The sequence below is a fragment of the Manis pentadactyla genome, chromosome 10 (genome assembly GCF_030020395.1).
Source record: "Manis pentadactyla isolate mManPen7 chromosome 10, mManPen7.hap1, whole genome shotgun sequence".
NCBI lineage: Eukaryota > Metazoa > Chordata > Mammalia > Pholidota > Manidae > Manis > Manis pentadactyla.
In genome coordinates, this window is record NC_080028.1 from 36,023,596 (window position 1) to 36,041,948 (window position 18,353).

At 45.1% G+C, this 18,353-nt stretch overlaps 1 protein-coding gene across 1 annotated transcript; it reads right to left on the reverse strand.

Moving 5' to 3' along the window:
• Positions 1 to 136: 136 nt before the first annotated feature.
• On the reverse strand, positions 137 to 16,908 carry SMAGP (small cell adhesion glycoprotein). Its single transcript, XM_036915108.2, has 5 exons — positions 16,826 to 16,908; positions 16,324 to 16,617; positions 15,331 to 15,401; positions 1,485 to 1,562; positions 137 to 847 (listed from the first exon to the last, which is right to left on the reverse strand). The coding sequence occupies exons 1-5, from the start codon at positions 16,906 to 16,908 to the stop codon at positions 669 to 671; spliced, it is 705 nt and encodes a 234-aa protein (XP_036771003.2). The 3' UTR covers positions 137 to 668.
• Positions 16,909 to 18,353: the final 1,445 nt, after the last annotated feature.

Here is an 18,353-nt window from a genome sequence, read left to right on the forward strand (position 1 = left end):
TTCCAAAACATCCCTAGAGTTCTTTCTACTGGGGAGAATATAAGCAAAGGAGGTAAATAAGCAAAAGAAAAATGTTCAAAGGTTTTAAGCACGGGTAAGTCAAAATGTAAAGGTAGTTATTTCTTGCACAGGAGAATGTAGTTATCAGTAACAATTTTTAATGATGATAAAAACAGCACAGGTATGAGGTCATTGGAGAGTATGAGGGGCTCAGATTAATAAGGGTTGCAGCACATTGATCAGGAGGTGAGGTCGCCACAGTCTCCTGCCCCCTTGCTTGGTTTCTTTACTGTGGTATCCAGCATCTGAGAAGATCTGTGGACACTTTCCACTCAGGCTGCCACTAGGTGACCCTAACCTTCCCTTTGACCTGTGAAGAAAAGTGAAGATGACTGGGCATGTACTCAAATACTGCCTGATATAGCTCCACTTGTCATCCAGTCTCAAACAGTGGCTGTGTCACAAAGGTCTGGCTAAAGACATAAGCAGCTTTCTCCATGTTCCTGGTCCCTGGCATCAGTAATTTTGGCATTTGGGCCTGTGTCCTAGAAGCCCAGATTTTCCCATGTCAATCAAAGCTGCTCACTGCTTTCAAATAAAACTTTCACCTAATAAATAAAACGGTGTCAGCACTGGAGCCTGGAGATACTCATTGGGGCCGGGAATCATTAGATGAAATATTCCTCCTTCTCCCTGCCCTTGGCTGAGTCACTCTCCATCTGGAGGATGGCACCGGGCTCGCCTTCTGCAGGTTCGTAGGTGACATAGCTGCCTTTGTTCTTGTACAGGTAAAAGAAGATCAAGATCACGACTGACAGCAGGGTGAGGAAGACCACGGTGATAACAACTTGGAAAGGAGAGGGAAAAAGCAGAGATGTTTCAGGATTGAGGACATCTCAGTAATTCATGGGGCCCCCTGAATCAGATGATTCCCTCAATTTTCATAAGGATCTTCCTTTTCTAGTTTACTAGTGTCAACTTCCAAATCGATATTCCCGCTCCAAGCCCAGCTTCAACGGTGCATGTCATCTGGAGACTCTTGATGTTTAAGTTAAGACACGAGGCTTTTGATTTCGGACAAAATGAACCCTGCCTCAACCAGTTCCTGATGATTATGATAGAGACAGGCAGGAGAAACAGGAAATAGCTTATCCCAACAGGAAGGGTTTTTAAATCCATAGCCTCCTGTAGGAGTTGCTCTGATCCCTCCCATCCTCTTCACTCAAACCACACGTGTCCCTACCCACATACTAGAGTGTGGTGCCCATGTACACCTACCATCTATGTGTGGGCACCTCCTGACCAATCATTTACAGGCAGTGCCTCTGACATAAAGCCTCTAAGAATCTTTTATAGCCTCTGGTGTGTGTGTGTGCTTTCCTATATAGGGAAAATCCTAGTTCACCACACTGGGCTTCTGGCTGTGGAGTGAGACAGCTCTGACCTCAGAAGGCTCCCTGGATTGGGCTCAGAGCCTTCGTTACCTGCAATGAGGGCCGTGCTGGCTTCGGCTTCTGGGGACGGGGCCTCAGTGACCTGCAGAATTGTGATCATCAATGCTTCTGGAAAATTCAGGAAAGTGGAAAGGAAACGGGGTGAATTCTTTTGTTCTAAAACATGTTCGTCCTTCAAATTTCTCCACCCTACTTTCCCTATTCAAAATGTATCATTCACTCTCTACAGTAAATCTGTATTTAAAAACCCACAGAATAGAAGAGAAAATACTTCTATTTCCTCTGCTAAAAAACCATCCAAAGACAATGAGCATTTTGATGGGTTAATTCTCTCTGCCCAATTTTGTGGCTTAAGAGTATGGGCTCTAGAACCTGACTGATGAGGTTCAGGTCTGAGCTCTGTCCTCTACTAGCTGTGTGACCTTCAGAAAGTTACCTAACCTCTCCTGGGCATCAGCTTCCTTATCTGCAGAATAGAGATAATAGTACCTACTTTACAGGGTTGTAAGACATGTAGTAAGTAACTCCATAAGGGTAAGCTATTACTATATAACACATAAACGAGACCAGATGATGAGTATATATACACACATATATATTTATATTGTATGGTACATGTCTTTCTTCCCTGTTCTTAAAAACTCTTTGTAAACATTTTAAAATAATGAAAGAATGCTCCTCCCTTATTAAAACCCTTTTTAAAACTTTAGGATAGGCCCTGCAATTGAAAACTTCTGGAGCAAGGCCTCTCCTACCCTAAAATGTACCTCACACCTCCTCCTGCTATCGGTTTATCCTTCAGAACTGGAAAGTCTCACCCCTGAAGTCACTATGCAGGGTCAGAATACTACAAAACTTGAAGTCTCCAGGAGTCTTTTTTAAGTGTTGGCAAGGGAAGTCAGAAGCCCTTCAGTTCTCTCCAAGTTGGCATTTTAGTGTAGGGTTTGAAAGGTAGCAATTAAGTTAAAGTTACTGCAGGGCAGAGGTGTCCTGGGAAAACCAGGCTGATGGACTCTGGAATCACCCAGAGGACACAACTCCCTTTTCATTCATTAAATACTAGCAGCACTCATAAACTGCCTACTCTGTGTCAGGCATTGTGCTTGTACACTGGGGATATAATGGTGAGCAAAACAGATGCAGCCTGCCATCATCAAGCTTACCTCCAGCTCTCCACGGTTCACAGTCATGAACTGTGACACGGGCCACAAAAGAAACATCTGGGCATATAGGAGAGCATGTGGCAGAGGGGCCTGGCCTGGTTTGCCAGTAGGAACAGCCTTTCCAGGAAGTAAGATTTGAGCTGGGAGTTGAAGCAGGGGTAGGAGTTTACAGGGTAAAAGGGACAGGTGGACACCTTCTAGACAGAGAGAACAGCCTGGGTCAAAGCTCTGGGACCAGAGGACTCAGAGGTCAGTGTGGCTGGAGCACAGCACATGAGCATCCTTCCTGTCCAGTGCCTGATATATTCAGGTTTCCACATAGGGCAAGTGAAATTAAGTCACCAGCAGTACTCTGGTGAGCGTGGGAGAAGAGCTAAGAAGGGCCGGCAGTGTTGAGGGCTCTTTTCACACGGACCAAGCAGAGGCCTGATGAACTGCGGAGGTGGGTTGCCTAGAGGGCCTCCCCTCCCAAGGCAGGACCAAATCCATCTCCATCTTCTGCACTTTTTCCTTAGGACTGAGCTACTTTGTGATCTTGGCAAATGGTTACATCTCTTGATTCATTCATGCTTTCTCCTTGGTTACTGATGGGCACTGTATTAACCAACTTTGCAGGGCTACTGTGAAGATTAAATGAGAGAACATGTAGGCATTATACAGTAGCTACTGCTTATATTACTTAAGCTGACTTTATCTATGTTTAGTGATTAATCAGCTGCTCTAGGGTTGACTCTTGCCCCAGCATATTAACAGGTGATCTTAAGGAAGTGACTACACTTCTCTGAGCCTCAGTTTCTTGATTTGTAAAATGGGAGTGTGGTAGGCAGCTTCTAAGATGGATCCTCCCTCCTGGTATTCACACCCTGTGTAATTCACATGGAAGGGCTATATAGGTGGGCTGAACCCTGTGACTTGCTTCTAACAAACAGAATTTTGCAAAAGTGATAGGATGTTACTTCTGAGATTACATGGTGCCTTCCATCAAAGAGAAGCCCTGCAGTTTACCCACCTGATCGTTGCCTGGACTGCTGCCCCTCACCACACACACTTTCCTCCCAAGACACCCCTGGGGCTGCCCTCCATCTTCCCACCACTGGTCTAGAATTCTGTACAGTTGCTCTTAGCCTTTCTTAAACATCTGAGAACTTAAGATTTACAAGACAATAAGAATAATTTATGTACAGAAGCTTAAATATGAAGATGAGTAAGATTCAGTTCTATCAATCAACAACCATTTGCTTTGCACCTTCCATGTGCCAGAGGTACTGTCACAGATGCTGGGAAGGCAGCAGTGAGGAGGTCAGCCAGGGACCCAATGACCACCGAGCTGAATTTCAGTGAGGGTACAGACACAGATGTATATGACTCCCTGGGAAGAGTCTGGGAGGGAAGATGATTCCTGGTAGGAAGTTCTGCAAAGATCCCAGGGATAACAGCTGCCATTTACTAAGTCCCTACTTCCTGGTGGGTGCTTTAGATACATTAATTATTCATCCTTACAGCACTGGTTAACTCCAGAGGGGGTGTTTTTATTTCCTAATGTGGACTCTGACACCCAGGGAAAGTTAAGTGTCCTGCCTCTTTTACACAGGAAGGAACAGCAGGTGGAGCCAAAGTCTGAATCCATAACTACCTGCACCAAAGCCCAAACAGCCTGTTCAGGCTAAACCTTCCTACCACTGTCCTTTTTTTTTTCCAACAAGGGGGAGGAGGAGGTAATGAAAGATAACAAGCTTTCCAAAAAGTTTCAGGGTTTAAAAGATATGGATAAAGGCAGAAGAAAAATCAGATGACCACGATCAAATACAGACTGCTGTGTTACCAAGAGAGTGCCTCTAACATGAACTCGCTCAAAGGCGGTTGGTAAGTAGAGAATGTTATCAGTCTAATGCGGAAGTCATGTCCATTCATATGCAACTTCCCCAGCCTTAATGTTTGATGTGATCTGAGGCAAGCTTCCTACAACTACAGAGACCACTTCAGCAGTATAGAAAGACCTTAAGAAACATAAAATTCAATAGAAGTGCCTTCCTTGGATGCAGTTATTGGTTGATTTTATATTAAGGCATCTGTGAAGCAGGAAGTACAAAAAAAAGAGGTACAAATAAATTTATCTCTATGTGAAAACAGTGGATTAATGAAGAAGGCAGACTCTACATCAGATTTTTATTTGTGATGAAAATTGGCCTCCATTGGAAGTGAAGGCTCACTGGAATCTACCTATAAAAGGAGGAAGCACACATCCCAGGGCACAGCAGGAAAAGGAGTGACAGGGATTGAGGTTCAAATACTGGTGGAGATTTAACTGCTAATATTTTAATTGAGACTGTTGTTATACTTTTAGGGTTCTTGTTACAAACTTTCAGAAATTTTGAATGGCCTGCCCCAATCCTATTTTTCCTGTAGCCCAGTTTCAGTAATGTGACTTCAGAATATGAGGCTTTAAAAAACTGTACATAAGAGTTTTATAGCATAAATGCCTATATCAGAAGCTGTCCAAAACTTAGAAGAGTAGTGCCAGGAAGCTCTATGTAGCTCAACTTGGCAAAAAAACAATGTGAAGGACAATTTATAAAGAGATACATACAGAGCAAGAACAGGGATAGGTCTGAAGGCGTCAGGTTGGAGATAACAGAGAAGCAGAATTCCCAAGCCCTTCTGCCTCTGTCACCTATCAAAGAGAATGATTTTTGCACTAAAAGAGCATCATCAGGAGACTCAGTGATGTGGGGAGGTGAGCTCAAGAGAAGGGACATACCCAGAAAGCACCAGGCTACTCTAAAAGGTATTCAGATAACTAACAGCCAATGGCCCAGAGCATTCTGGGATCCCTATTGGTGATGTAGGGGCTTCTGTAAAAGTAAGTGGGGCCAGGAGCCTGATGGGCCACAGAAAGAAGGTGGGGTTCCATGGTGGAGATTTCAGAGTCAACATTTTCATTGAGATTGTTGTATTTTTAAGGTTCTCACTACAAAGCTGTGTTAAGTTTTGATTGAGCTGCCCCAATCCTCCTTTGTAAGCACTGGTGAGCTTGATGTGGCTCCCAGCAAACAGAACAAGTTGTTGGGGCCCTTGATCTTGAAACACCAAGCATTAGGAGCTAGTATGGGACCACTATGAGCAAGATGGGTCAGACAAGTCACACAGCCTTCTTAGATTAAGATTCTAGGTTCATAGACAGGGAAATTAAAAAGTCAATTCAGTAAGAATTTAATGAGTATGTCCTCTGTACCAGGCTCTCTCCTAGGCTCTGGAAACACAACAGGCAAAAATCTAAGCCTTCACAGTCCCTTAAAAAAAGTAAACAGAATTATCATTATGATCCAGCAATTCCCTTTCTGGATATATAGTCCAAAGAAAATGAAAGCAGGGATTTGAACAGATATTTGTACACCAATGTTCACAGCAGCATCACTCACAATAGCTAAAAAGTGAAACAACTCAAATGTCCATGAACAGATGAATGAATAAACAAAATATGATATATAATACAATGGAATATTACTCAGCCTTAAAAAGGAAGGAAATTCCGACATATGCTATAAAATGGATGAACCTTGGAAGACATCATGCTAAGTCAAATATGTTAGGCACAAAAGGACATGTACGGTATGAGTCCACTTATATGGGATACCTCTGTCAGTCATAGTCATGGAGATGGACAGAATAATGGCTACCAGGTGCTGGGAGGAGGGGGGATGGGGAATTACTGTTTAACAGGCAGTTTCAGTTTGATGAAAAAGTGCGGGGGATGGATGATGGGGGTGGCTGCAGAACACTGGGAATGTACCTAATGCCACAGAACCATATTCTTAAAGATTGTATATTTTATGTTATGTCTAATTTTAACATAGTTAAAAAAAAGAAACCCTTTCTTCATACAACTTACATTCTGAGAGGGGGAAGATGGACAATAAACAAAATAAGTTAAAGATAAACTATATTAATGCTGATGAATGCTATGTAGGAAGAAAAAGCAGGAAGGGGCAGAGGAAGCTGAGGGTGGATGAGGTGGCCAGGGAAAACCTCCCTGATGAGGTGACTTGAGAAAAGACCCCCAGACAGGGAGGGAGGCAGCCACGCAGTGACCTGGGAGAGGAAGGCTTCAGGCAGAGGAGACAGCAAGTTCAAGGTAGGGCTATCCACAACACTGAAAGCCCCTGTGGCCACTGCATGCTTGGCGTGTTAAAGATGCAGTACGGAGATCACTTGGAGAGAGTGAGGGAGAGAGTAGGAGCAGGTGAAGTGGAGGGGGCTGCATGCATGGGTGGGGCAGGCCAGGGAAGGACTTGGGCTTTTTCAGTGAGATGGGAGTCTTTTGGAGATTTCTGAGCAGAGACTGATTTTATTTTATTTTAAAGTGGTGTTTCTCAAACTTCTGTGTATAAGAACCTCCTAGGGATCTTGTTAAAAAGCAGATTCTGATTCAATAGGTCTGGGGTGGGGCCTGAAATTCCGAAGAACACACTTTGAAACACTGAGACCACCATGTGATGAGGCTAGACCAGAAGTCTAGCCCAGTAGAGGATGAGAGACTACCCCAGGCTCAGCCGACAGCCAGTACCAACAGCTAGATGTGTGAGGGAGGTCAGCTCTTGGACCTCCTAGCCTGGCTGGCCTTCCAGCAGCTTGCAGCTGCGCGAGTGAGCACTGGTGAAATTAGGAGTGCCCAGCCAACTCACAGAATTATCAGAAATCATAAACTGCTACTGTTTTATACTCCTAGATATTGAGATGGTTTGTTATGCAGCAATAAGTAATTGAAACAGAAATTGACTTTAAAGGATCCCTTTGACTGCAGGGTGGAAAACAGGCTGTGGGAAGGTGGGGACAGGAGTAGAAGCAAGTTGTATCTGGCACAAGGGCACAGCTGCATCCACTGAAAAAGGGAGGCTTTTTGTCATTTGCAGGACAGCACTGATTGATTCTAGCACTGCCCAGTGAAAAAGCGGTGGTGTTGCTGGGCAGCTGCATCTGGGGAGGTCTCTCCCTGTGCACTAGATGAAACCTAAACCTAGACGGGGAGGGTTCTTGACTCTGATAGAGAAAGAATGCACAAACAGGTTGGACAGGTATAGGTAAGCAATTCATTAAAGCGAAAGTAGTAGTGAATGTCAGCAGCCATACAGACAGTAGAGAGCAAGGAAGAACAGAGGGAGGAAAGGGAAGTTCAATGAATTCCTGCTCAGCACAGGGCAGATCCCTTGCCAACTCCTGAAGCCAGTGTCACCTGGCCTTCAGTGTCTGCTTGAATCTGCTTGGTGTGGGAACTAAGCCCCTACCACCCCAGGATTTGGGGGATCCAAGGAGGATTGGATGAAGTGAGATTATGTTCTGAGAACTTCCCCAAAGCAAAGAACGGAGATTTTAGGGCAGGCTACTGAAGAGCATGATCGTGCAGCTGCAGTCCTGTCCAGGTAACCCAGGTGATGGGAACCTGCAAGCCCAAATCAGAGATCTTAGTAGTCCTTCCCTACTTGTCTGAAGTATAATGGAGAGAGTGAAGACATGTGCTTAAGTCTAGAAAATTGAATGAAAAAGAAAAGTAACAAAGATGCTTACTACTGGAAGAGCGTAGAGATGAAATGCAGAAAGTTGAGCAGAGAGAAGGCTTTATTTAAGGCAAAGTATACACTCGAAGAAAGGGGAGTGTGGGCAGCCTGAGGGGAGTTGCGCTTAAAGGCTTGGGACTGTGTCTTTTAAGGACCTCAAGAATGGGGCAAAGTGAGGGGTGGTGGTGTGGGCTTGACATGTGGTCTCATGATGCCTAAATCTGGTGAGAGACATTACATCACTACCCATAATCAATCCTCTAGATATTCTTTAAGATAAACTTAATACAAGGTATCTCTTGATCCTGTTTTTCTCCAAGATAGTGATCAACCTCAAGCAGTGGGGACATATCATTTAGGACTGCTTGCCCTGCTTTAAGATAGGGTCAGTTATTGGCTGATCACCATAAAATATGTTAGGAATCTTACATCCTAACTCTCTGGTTTTTAAAATGGCATCCGAGCCTTAAGGTGGAGTCCCTCCTGTTCTTACTATACTGTTTATATCTTGGCATTTTTCATCACAGGCAGGAAAAATTAACCATGATGCTTGTCCCGTGTCCCTGCTCTACCGCAGTGGGATTCTGGATATGTTCTGAAGCTAAGAATGACAGGATGTGGGGTGGAGTCAAGGACACCGCCAAGGTTTTGGACCTAAGTAACTGGAGGGAAGGAAGGCTTGTGTTGCTTGAGACGGGAAGCCTGTGGGAGACTGGAGGGGAAAATCCAGAGTTCAATTCTGGACATGATTTCTTAGTAGATATCCAAGTGCAGATGTCTGGGTTGGAGATGTAAAAAGTCAGCATATTTAAGACCATGAGACTGAATGAGATCACCAAGGGAGTAAGTACAGATAAAGAGAACTAAGGACTGAGCCCAGGGAGGAACAGTAAAGGGGACTGAGGAGTAGCAGCCAAATAGATCCAGTAGGAGGACCATGGGTGTTACCACTCAGAGCTCATGAATAACCTTGGCGAGGGCAGCTTTGAAGTGCTGAATTTAAGCTCCTGGTTTAAACAGGGTTCAAGACAAAAATGGACGGGGAGGAACAGGAGGCAGAATATAGATAAATTCTTTTCTCTGTAAAGGTAACCAGAGAAATGGAGTTGGAGCTTGAGAGGGAAGGGAGTTCAAGTTTGTTTTTAAGAATGGCAGAAATGACAGCATGTTTATATACAGATAGGAATGACTCATATGAGAGGGAACAGCTGATGATGCGTGAGAGAGGAGAGTGACTGGAATGTGTCTTTGAAGGGATGGGATCCAGTGCACAGATAGAGGGGCTGGCTGCACAGAGCAGAGACGGTTCATTGTTAATGTGTACACAGGCACAGAGGCAGGTCATAGGTAGGTGCGGGAAGCAGGAACCTTTGGCAGTTCTTTTTGAGAACCTGAATTTGCTCAAGAAAGCAGAATGCAAGGTCATCCGTTGAGAGTGAGGCTGAGAAGGGGTGTTAAGGAGAGTTGAAGGTGCTGCATGAGCAGATAGAGGCTCATCTCAGAACACGAGATAAGACTGTTTACAATAGCCTCCTGGAGAAACACAGTCTGGCTGCAAGGACTAAGTGGGATAGTAGCTGACGGTCAGGATGGAGTGTACCCAGGGATTCTTCCACTGGGATATGACCTGAGTGCTTTTTGAATGGACATTATTATGTGAAACCATGCCAGGGTCAAATTAAGGTGTCTACATAATTCAAAATAAAAATGTGAAATCATAAGACAAGGTATAAGAAAATCCAATAGTATCATTTCCCCCTTTATGACGACTGGCTTTTTTGCTTGCTTTTTAATGTATTGCATATTAAATATCTGTAAGACCTTTTGTTCTGGTATTCCATTATATTGGTGCCTTATACATGCGCTTGGTGCCCTTTGGGTAAACGCAAACCCCTGCAGACCCAGGGAAGGCCGGACAGATGTGTGAAAGACTCTAAGCAGGAGGAGCAACTAGTAGGTTGAGAAACAGGGACATTTCAAGTGATATGGCAGACTGAACAAGAAATGGGCAAACTGAACAAGATCAGAATTCAAGATTCCTTGCTCTTAGGTCCAGGAAACCAACTACTCATAAAGAATGGAGAAGCCACAGCTCAGTAGCAGCATTCAGAAAAGATGTCCAGTGGGATCAGAAGAACACAACTGACACTAAAAGGATATATACCCTTAGTTGGAATAGTGGTAGCCAGGTCGCAGAATTTGGAGTGATTTTTATTTTTTTCTTTATACTTTATCTTTCAAATTTCTTATGATGGTCATAAAAAAATAACCATAAAAAAAGTAAAACCTGTGCTATTTTAGGCACCATTAATATAAATACAGTCTCTCATAATGAAGGTAATCATGCAGTCCAACTTTGTGCCACTCCCAGACTGCTGAGTTGCATCTGTGTGATAGTTTTGAGGTGAGCAGCCCACACACAGTGAAGAGCCTGGAAACCACTATCAGCCAAGGAAAGCTTGCTTTCCTGAGAACTTAGGGGGAGCCTGGAACTTGAAAGCTGACTTCAAGTATGCAAAGGGATGACCTGTACAGTAGGACTACTGGCAGAAATGAATGGGAGATACATGTCTCCCCAGAGATGGAAGACCAAGACAGGACAAATGCTCCATGGGGTACTGGAGAGAGGATTCTAGCACAGGAAGGGTAGCTAGCTGACCCTCAGGACCTTCTCAGCCTGAATTTTGGAATTTTTATAAATTGAAAGTGTTCTATCAGAATTCTCCTCAAAATCAAAAGTTTGAACTGGTGAACTCTCAGTGAAGTCTACAGTTAACAGTTCAACACTGACATTAATTTCTTGGTTTTCCAAACATGCCACGACCGTGTAAGATACTGACATTAGGGGAAATGGGCTCATGGGCACACAGGAACTTTCTGTACTATTTTTTGCATTTTCTATAAATCTGAAATCACTCCAGAATAAAATGTTTATTTTTTTAAGAATCAGATTTTTTGAACTCCACACAAAAGCTTTTCTCAGACCAAAGGTCACACAGAGTATCCTGGGAGCTAAGGAGCTGGGGCCTTCAGTCTTCAAGTATCAGAACTGTAATCAACATTTGTGATTTATAGTTTATAAAAACAAATATAATTTTGTGTCCACCCCAAGGATGTGATGTAAGCAGGGTTGGTATTACCATTTTGTGCAAGCCAGCTCAGCAAGCTACATCAACTAGCCCAGGTCACTCAGTGGTGGGCTAAGTGAGGCTTCAAATCTGTCTTGTCATTCCAGGGTTCTTTCCACTGCACACCATCAACTCTCCAAGTTCTGCAGACATCCCTGCTCTGCCTCCATAACTGTTTTGTTTATGTGTCCACTGGATGTGGTTCTCTGAGTTTTACTGCAGAACGGAAAGGGTGTTCACTGTAGCACTGTTTGCAAGAGTGACACATATCTGAATGTCCATCGGCAATGAAAGATTAAATAAATTACAGGCCATCCATTCTGGAAACACTACACAGTTGTTTTAAAAAATGTGGGAGACCTACAATTTCTGGGACAGGACATCTGGTTAGATGAATAAAGCAAATTGCTAGGGCATTATGGGTAACATGATTGCATGTTAGTAAAAAAGTGTATTAAAACTACAAACATGCATATATATCTGTATATACATATGTTATATACATAGAAAAGGTCTAGAAGGCCATTCCCTGAGGGGCATATAGTAGCTTTTTAATGGAAACAACAACAAAGTAAACCAAGTTCAGGAAGCTTGGCATAAAAGGTGGGGATGGGAAGGAATGGCTTACAGCTTTCCCCCCATTATCTCCTCTTTCTACCCTATTTATCTCCTGTCTTCTCATGCAAACGAAGGAATAATAATGCTACTCTCTTCCTTCCCTTCTCAGGTTTGGAAAGACTGTTAGCACCCTTTTTTTCTTTAGGTGGGAGGCATGGGGCAGGGGACCACCAGATGTGAGGCTCCACCCAAATCCTAACCAAAAGCAAATGAATTTCAAGATCTATTTTGCTCACTGTACTCATGCTTTCTTTGTTAACCCAGATACTTGTTGGTTTCTCTGTGGCCCTTGTTTCCAGGCTAAATGTCTTACCACTGAGGCATCAGATCCTTTACCATCGGAGTCTGCCAATCTACTTATTTGCTCTAGACTTGCCCAACACAGGGCGGCTCCCCCAGGTCTCCTGTCCATGGGAACCTGCCCTGAATTCTGCTCCCTTTCTCCTTCCTTCTCTCTTATGTGCCCAGGCAGTGGGGTGGAGTGGGACTTTGAGAGCAGTATACCCTGACGGAAAGAAGACAGACTTTGGAGTAAATCAGACTTAGCACAAAATCCTGCCTCTGCCATTATTAGCCACTTAGCCTTGTGAGAATATCTTAACCTCTGAAGATGGCTCAACATCCCCAAACCTCAGTTCTTGTTTCTGTAAAATGAGAATAAAACCTGCTTATAGGGCTCTGGTGAGGAATAAGCGGGATGAAAAATGCTGAGTGTCTAGTCCAGAGCGAGGACTCTCTAGGAGGTAGTAGTGTGATCAGGCGGCAAGGAACAGGCCTGATGTGGCAGGGGGAGCCGAGTCCCAGCGCCGGGTTTGGCTCCTTCCTACTTCCAATAGGGTGACTTCCGCACTCGGCACAGCGGGGCCACAGAGTCTCTAGGGACCCACGAAAATGGTTTTAATGATTTCATTTCTTTTAAAATCATAAGAAAAAACTGTATGAAGCTTAAGTCAAGGAACTGACTTAATTGTTCCAGCAATTAATTATAAATATAACTATTAGTAGTTTTATTATATTAATACTACATTCTTCCTTATATCAATGCAGTTGTACAATGCCATCTTTAAAATATATCTTTTTAAATGGAAGAACAGGCCCCAAAAGGCAACAATGTCCAGGACCCGTAATGCATCCTCACTTTCAACACCCCCAAAAGATACCCCTCTTAGGAGACCTTTATAGATTGAGTAGGGAAGAGGGGCAGGAGGGTGCATAGGTGGGGAGGTGGTGAAGAAACGTCCAAGACCCTCAGAGTACAAGCCGTCACTCTCTCTGATTTCTCCATTCCTGGCTCTGAATACATTTGCTTCAGCCCAGTGAATAGCGGACTGCATAATATGTCCTAAATTGCCACTTCACTCGTGTCACTTGTTGGGTCAAGAATGTAAATATATAACTCAACAACAACAAAACAGGCCAGTTAAAAAATGGGCAAGGACTTGAATAGACATTCCTACAGGGAAGACATACAGATGGCCAATAAGCACATGAAAAGATGCTCAACATGACTAATCATTAGGGAAATGCACATCAAAACTATAGTGACATAGCACTTCACACCTATTAGGATGGCTACTATCACAAGAAATAGAAAATAACAAGTGTTGCCCAGGATGTGGAGAAACTGGAACCCCTGTGGAATTGCTGGTGATGTAAAATGGTGTAGCCACTGTGGAAAACATTACAGCAGTTCCTCAAAAAGTAAACACAGAATTCAGGGTGGGTTCCCATGGACAGGAGACCTGGGGGAGTTGCCCTAATAGCACATAATCCAGCAATTTCACTTCTGGATATATACCCAAAGGAATTGAAGGCAGGGACTCAAGGAGAGATTTGTACACCCATGTTCAAAGGAGCATTCTTCACAATAGCCAAACTGTGGAAATAATCCAAATGTCCATGGGCAGATGAATGGATAAAGATAAAGATAATATGTATATTATATATATACATATAAAATGATTTTATATATAAAAGTCATCCTTATAAAGGAAGGAACTTCTGACACATGCTACAACTTGGATAAACCTAGGGGACGTCATCCTAACTGAGATAAGCCAGACACAAAAGGACAAATACTCCACTTATATGAGGTCCCTCATCAAATTTATACAGACAGAAAGTAGAATGTTGGTCACCAAGGGCTAGGGAGAGAGGGAAATGGGGGGTTATTATTTGATGGATACAGAGTTTCAGTATGGGAAGATGAAAAGTTCAGGAGATGGATGGTGGCGATGGTTGCACAATGTTAATTCATACTTAATACCACTGAACTGTGTGACAAAAAATGGTTAAACTGGCAGCTTTTATATTATGTGTATTTTACCACAAGTTAAAAAAAATGAAGAATGTAAACAGTCCCCCTTTAGCCCATCTTAATTCCTCAGCTGGTCACCCAGGCGTCATCTCTTTCCCCTATGAGGGGCTTATCGTGGAGGTCCTCTGCCTTGTCCTCCAGAGCACCCTTCAGAGTAACTGCAGTCTCTGAACCTGCACGCACGGTGGTATCTTTATTTGGAATACAAGCTACACCCCTCTTTACCTGTAAAAACCTCACCCAGCCTTCAAGGGTAAAGGCTCTGGTCCCTTCCCACTCACGAAGCCTTCACTGACCAATCTAGACTTCCACCCATCCCTACCATCTCTCAGTTCCGATTGTTTGCACCTTTGGCCACAGAGGGCACTCCTGTAGCTGCCCTGGGGATGTCATTTGGAATTCACCTGGTTCCACATTTGCGGAGAATGTCTGTTCTATGGACAAACGGGACTGTGCATAGGAAAACAAAGGTGTAGAGCCCAGAGCCCAACCAAGGTTTTATTCCTCCCTCACCCTGACAGCACATAATGAAAATAATCAGTGAATATCTGATGGTTTGTCTGGCTCTGGTTATGAAATGCAAAGTGGAAACCAGTCTCGCAAAGATGAAAGGTAGATCCCTCCCTGGAGAGCTATCATCAGTGAAGTGGAATTAGAAAGCAGGCACAATTCCTTTCCAGGAAAAGGTGGGTTTCTAACTCACTCACAATAATAATAGTAACTAACTTTTTGAGTGCTTAGTAAATACATATCTCATTTAATCCTCACAAATAACTTCTTAAGAGAGGCACTATTTCCCCCATTTTACAAGGAGGAAACAGGGGCTTAGAGGTGAGATAAGGCACTCAAGGTCATAAAGTTTTCAGTGGTAGTGCCAGGAATTGGCTCAGGTCCAGGAGACTTCAGATTCAGACTACACTCAACACAGCACTCTGGTAGCCCTCTGCTTCCTCCCTGGACCGTTTCTGTTGTGGGGCAGGCAGAGAGGTGGGAGGGTCTTCCCAGCAGGGCTGAGGCCTGAGAATTCCAGGACTGGGCTGCGGCTGGGGGAGGCTGAACAAATTTTCACCATTCGGATTGGGAAAGGCCATCTCCTACCTTCTGGGGAAGGCGTGACTGGGAGGCTAGCCATGGTAGCAAGCAGACGGTACCTTGCGGGAGGCGCAGATCTGTAGGAAGAGGTACAAAGACAGGAATGAAGTGGGTGGGCTCCGGCTTGGGGTGGAAACCATTGGAAATCCCAGGAAGGCCCCTGGTGCCAGGTATTCCTGAGTCTCTCTTCCTCATTTCCTCTTTTTCCCGCGGATCTAGTCCCAAATCCTTCTCTTTTGGTTTCCCTGGAGTGCTGTATCTCCCCAGGCTGCAGGTACCAAGAGCAGATCCCAGACCTCCTGCACTTGAGGTGCGGTACCTCTGAACGTTCTACCCCGAGGTCCTTTCCCTGGGCCACGTCTGCCAGAGATTCGTCAAGGCCAGAGAAAGTCAGACGGAGGTATGCAAATTAGCGGACCCATTTCACCAAACCAGGGCCAGGTACTCTGTCCCTCCTCAGCGGGAGCTTGGGCGGAGCCATCCACTAGGTGTCAGGAGAGGGCCGGGGAGGGCAGCCCCCCAGCTGGGGGCCGGCGTCCAGGCCGGGACGCGGCCTCGGGGCGGGGAGCCAGGCCACGGAAACTGGAGGGGAGGGTCCTGTGCCGCCTTCGGCCTGCGGCAAACTGCCCGTCGTGTGGGCTTGGCCCGCACCCCTCAGCCCACCCTCACTGGGCTCTGCGCCGGCCGCGCACGGTCTCCCGAACCCCAAGGGCGGGTCACCAGGGCCGCTGGACGCAGCCCGTGGCCGGGCGCCCTGGGGAGCTCCGCGACGTCGGGGCTCGGCCCCCGCCCGCGACCCCGGCCCCGGCTCCCGGCCCTCCGCGTTACCAGCACAAGGCAGGGCCCGCTGCGCTCTGTCCCGGGCACCCGGTTCCCAGCAGCCGCGACGGAGGCTCCAGCCGAGGGCCGCGCTCCGGGTTGCGTTCCTGCCGTGGCAGACGTGCCTGCAGTGTGAGTGTGGGCGGCGGCCCGCCCAGGTCCCCTCCTCCGCGTGCTCACCTTACCAGTCGGACGGGCTGCCGGAAAGGGCCGGCGCCACTCCGCGCGTCCTTTTGAACTCGAGGGGGCGGGAACCGCAGAGATCCGCCGGGAACCGCCGAGAAGCCAGCAGGAGCAGCGCGGAGAGACGCGCAGATTGGGCCGCCGAGGCCGCCCGGGAGTGGGGGTGGGGGGCTGGCAGACTGGGTGGGACAGGAAAAGAGGAGAGAAGCCGCCCTCTGCAGGTTCCCTCTGCCCGCCGGGCAGCCTCTGCTCCCCAGGGAGGAAAGGCTGTCTTTCCTTATCCTATTGTCTCTTTACTCTCCATCCGGAGCCGCTTCCTCCCTCGCCCCGAGGTTCCAGAGGGCATGGGATCTGAACCCTGGGCTAACTGGGATCGTCCGCTTTCCCGCCATCAACGTGATTTAAATTTTCAGCAAACCTGGAAAGTTACTTTTACTTGCGTTTGCTTACCATTCACGTAAATAGGGATGCGTCCCGAAGCTTGGAAACCTAAGCTAACTTGTAGTCACACCCCCGGTCGGGAAGCAGGGAGGTCTGAGGTGTGGAGGAACGTTGCTCCGTTCGAATTTCCTTGTACGACATTCTTCTGAAGCAGTGTAGCGAGGAGGTTAAGAGCGTATAGATTTGGGATTCAAATAGTCCCAGCTCAGCTGCTTGTTAGCTGTGTGACTTTGGGAAAATTAACATCTCTGCAGTCTGCTCTCTCATCCTTGGAATGGGTGACTGAAAATAATAATGCCCGTGAAGCCATTTCTTAGCCACGCTTCTAGCGCATGGTAAGCAACTCGGTTTTAACTATTTATGAGTGCCACACTTTAGCCAACCTCTTGACTCACGTCGTAGTGGCAGGAAATGTTCCGCAGTTAATGAGGAACTCAGTGACTAAATATGTGATAGTGTAAATACAGGCTTTGGAATTCACTCAAAGTTACTGTGGGGATGAAATGAGATAATTCATCTAAAGCACTAGAACCTTAACAACAACATAGTAAGTGCTCAATAAATGATAGCTATTGTTATCTTGGCTTGGTGAGAACTCTTGTGGTTAATCTGCCTACCATCAGAGTGTTACAGACGTCTGTGTTTATTATTCCTGTGATAAGTTCTCTAGGTTTGGGAATCAGTATTTATACAGACAGATAGGTGGGTATTGTGCTTGTTCATTTCGGGAACAAAGACTGAAAGAGAAAGTCTCAGAGAATGGAGATGTTTGTGAGAAAAGGAAGACGATGAAATAAGAGAAGTTGCTACTTAGTTGGTAAAAAACAGAGGGAAAAACAGAATAAGTTGATGAGATTCATCTTATATATGTTTTCAAAGGCATAACAGTTATCAGTGAGGAAGAAGAAAGTCCCTGTGTGGCAAAACTACCAATCTAACCAAGAAAGGAATGCAGGTCCTTTCTTACAACAAAGTAACACATAAGCAAGATATATATCAATTAATAAAAACCTATGTATTAATTTATAGAGATATAAATTAATAAAAAGCCTGGCCAGCCCTCAGATGAAAGAATACATAAGAGAAAAGGAAATTCAAATCCTAATGGTTAAATTCCAAAAGTGGACAGTAGCTTGCATTTACTGACAAACTGACTGTGATTTGCAGGAAAGGCTGAGATTTTTCTTGGATTTGGGTTGATGTCCACCATAGCATATTCCATGACATACTGAAGATTGTTAGAATCACAGACTCTCAGAGGCCATCTGGCCCAACTCTCTACTGATTTGCTGTTACTTTTACAATTTAATTTGATGGTTAATAGTCTCTTATAAGCATCTTTTTCTCTTTAAAATGTTACCTTAAAAGGTTTGCTGGTCTATGATTTTATCCCTGTAGGCACATACCATTCATTTTAACAGAGTAAATATGCAGAAAAATAGTATCCAATATGCACATGCTCAGCACCCAATTTAGCAGAAAATACGCAATACTGTAAGCAGTGTGTGAACTCTGAACTTAGGTGTATCCTGTGTATTTTAGATGTGTCATGTTTCTAGTGTTCTCTGGATATCTTACTTAGTCTG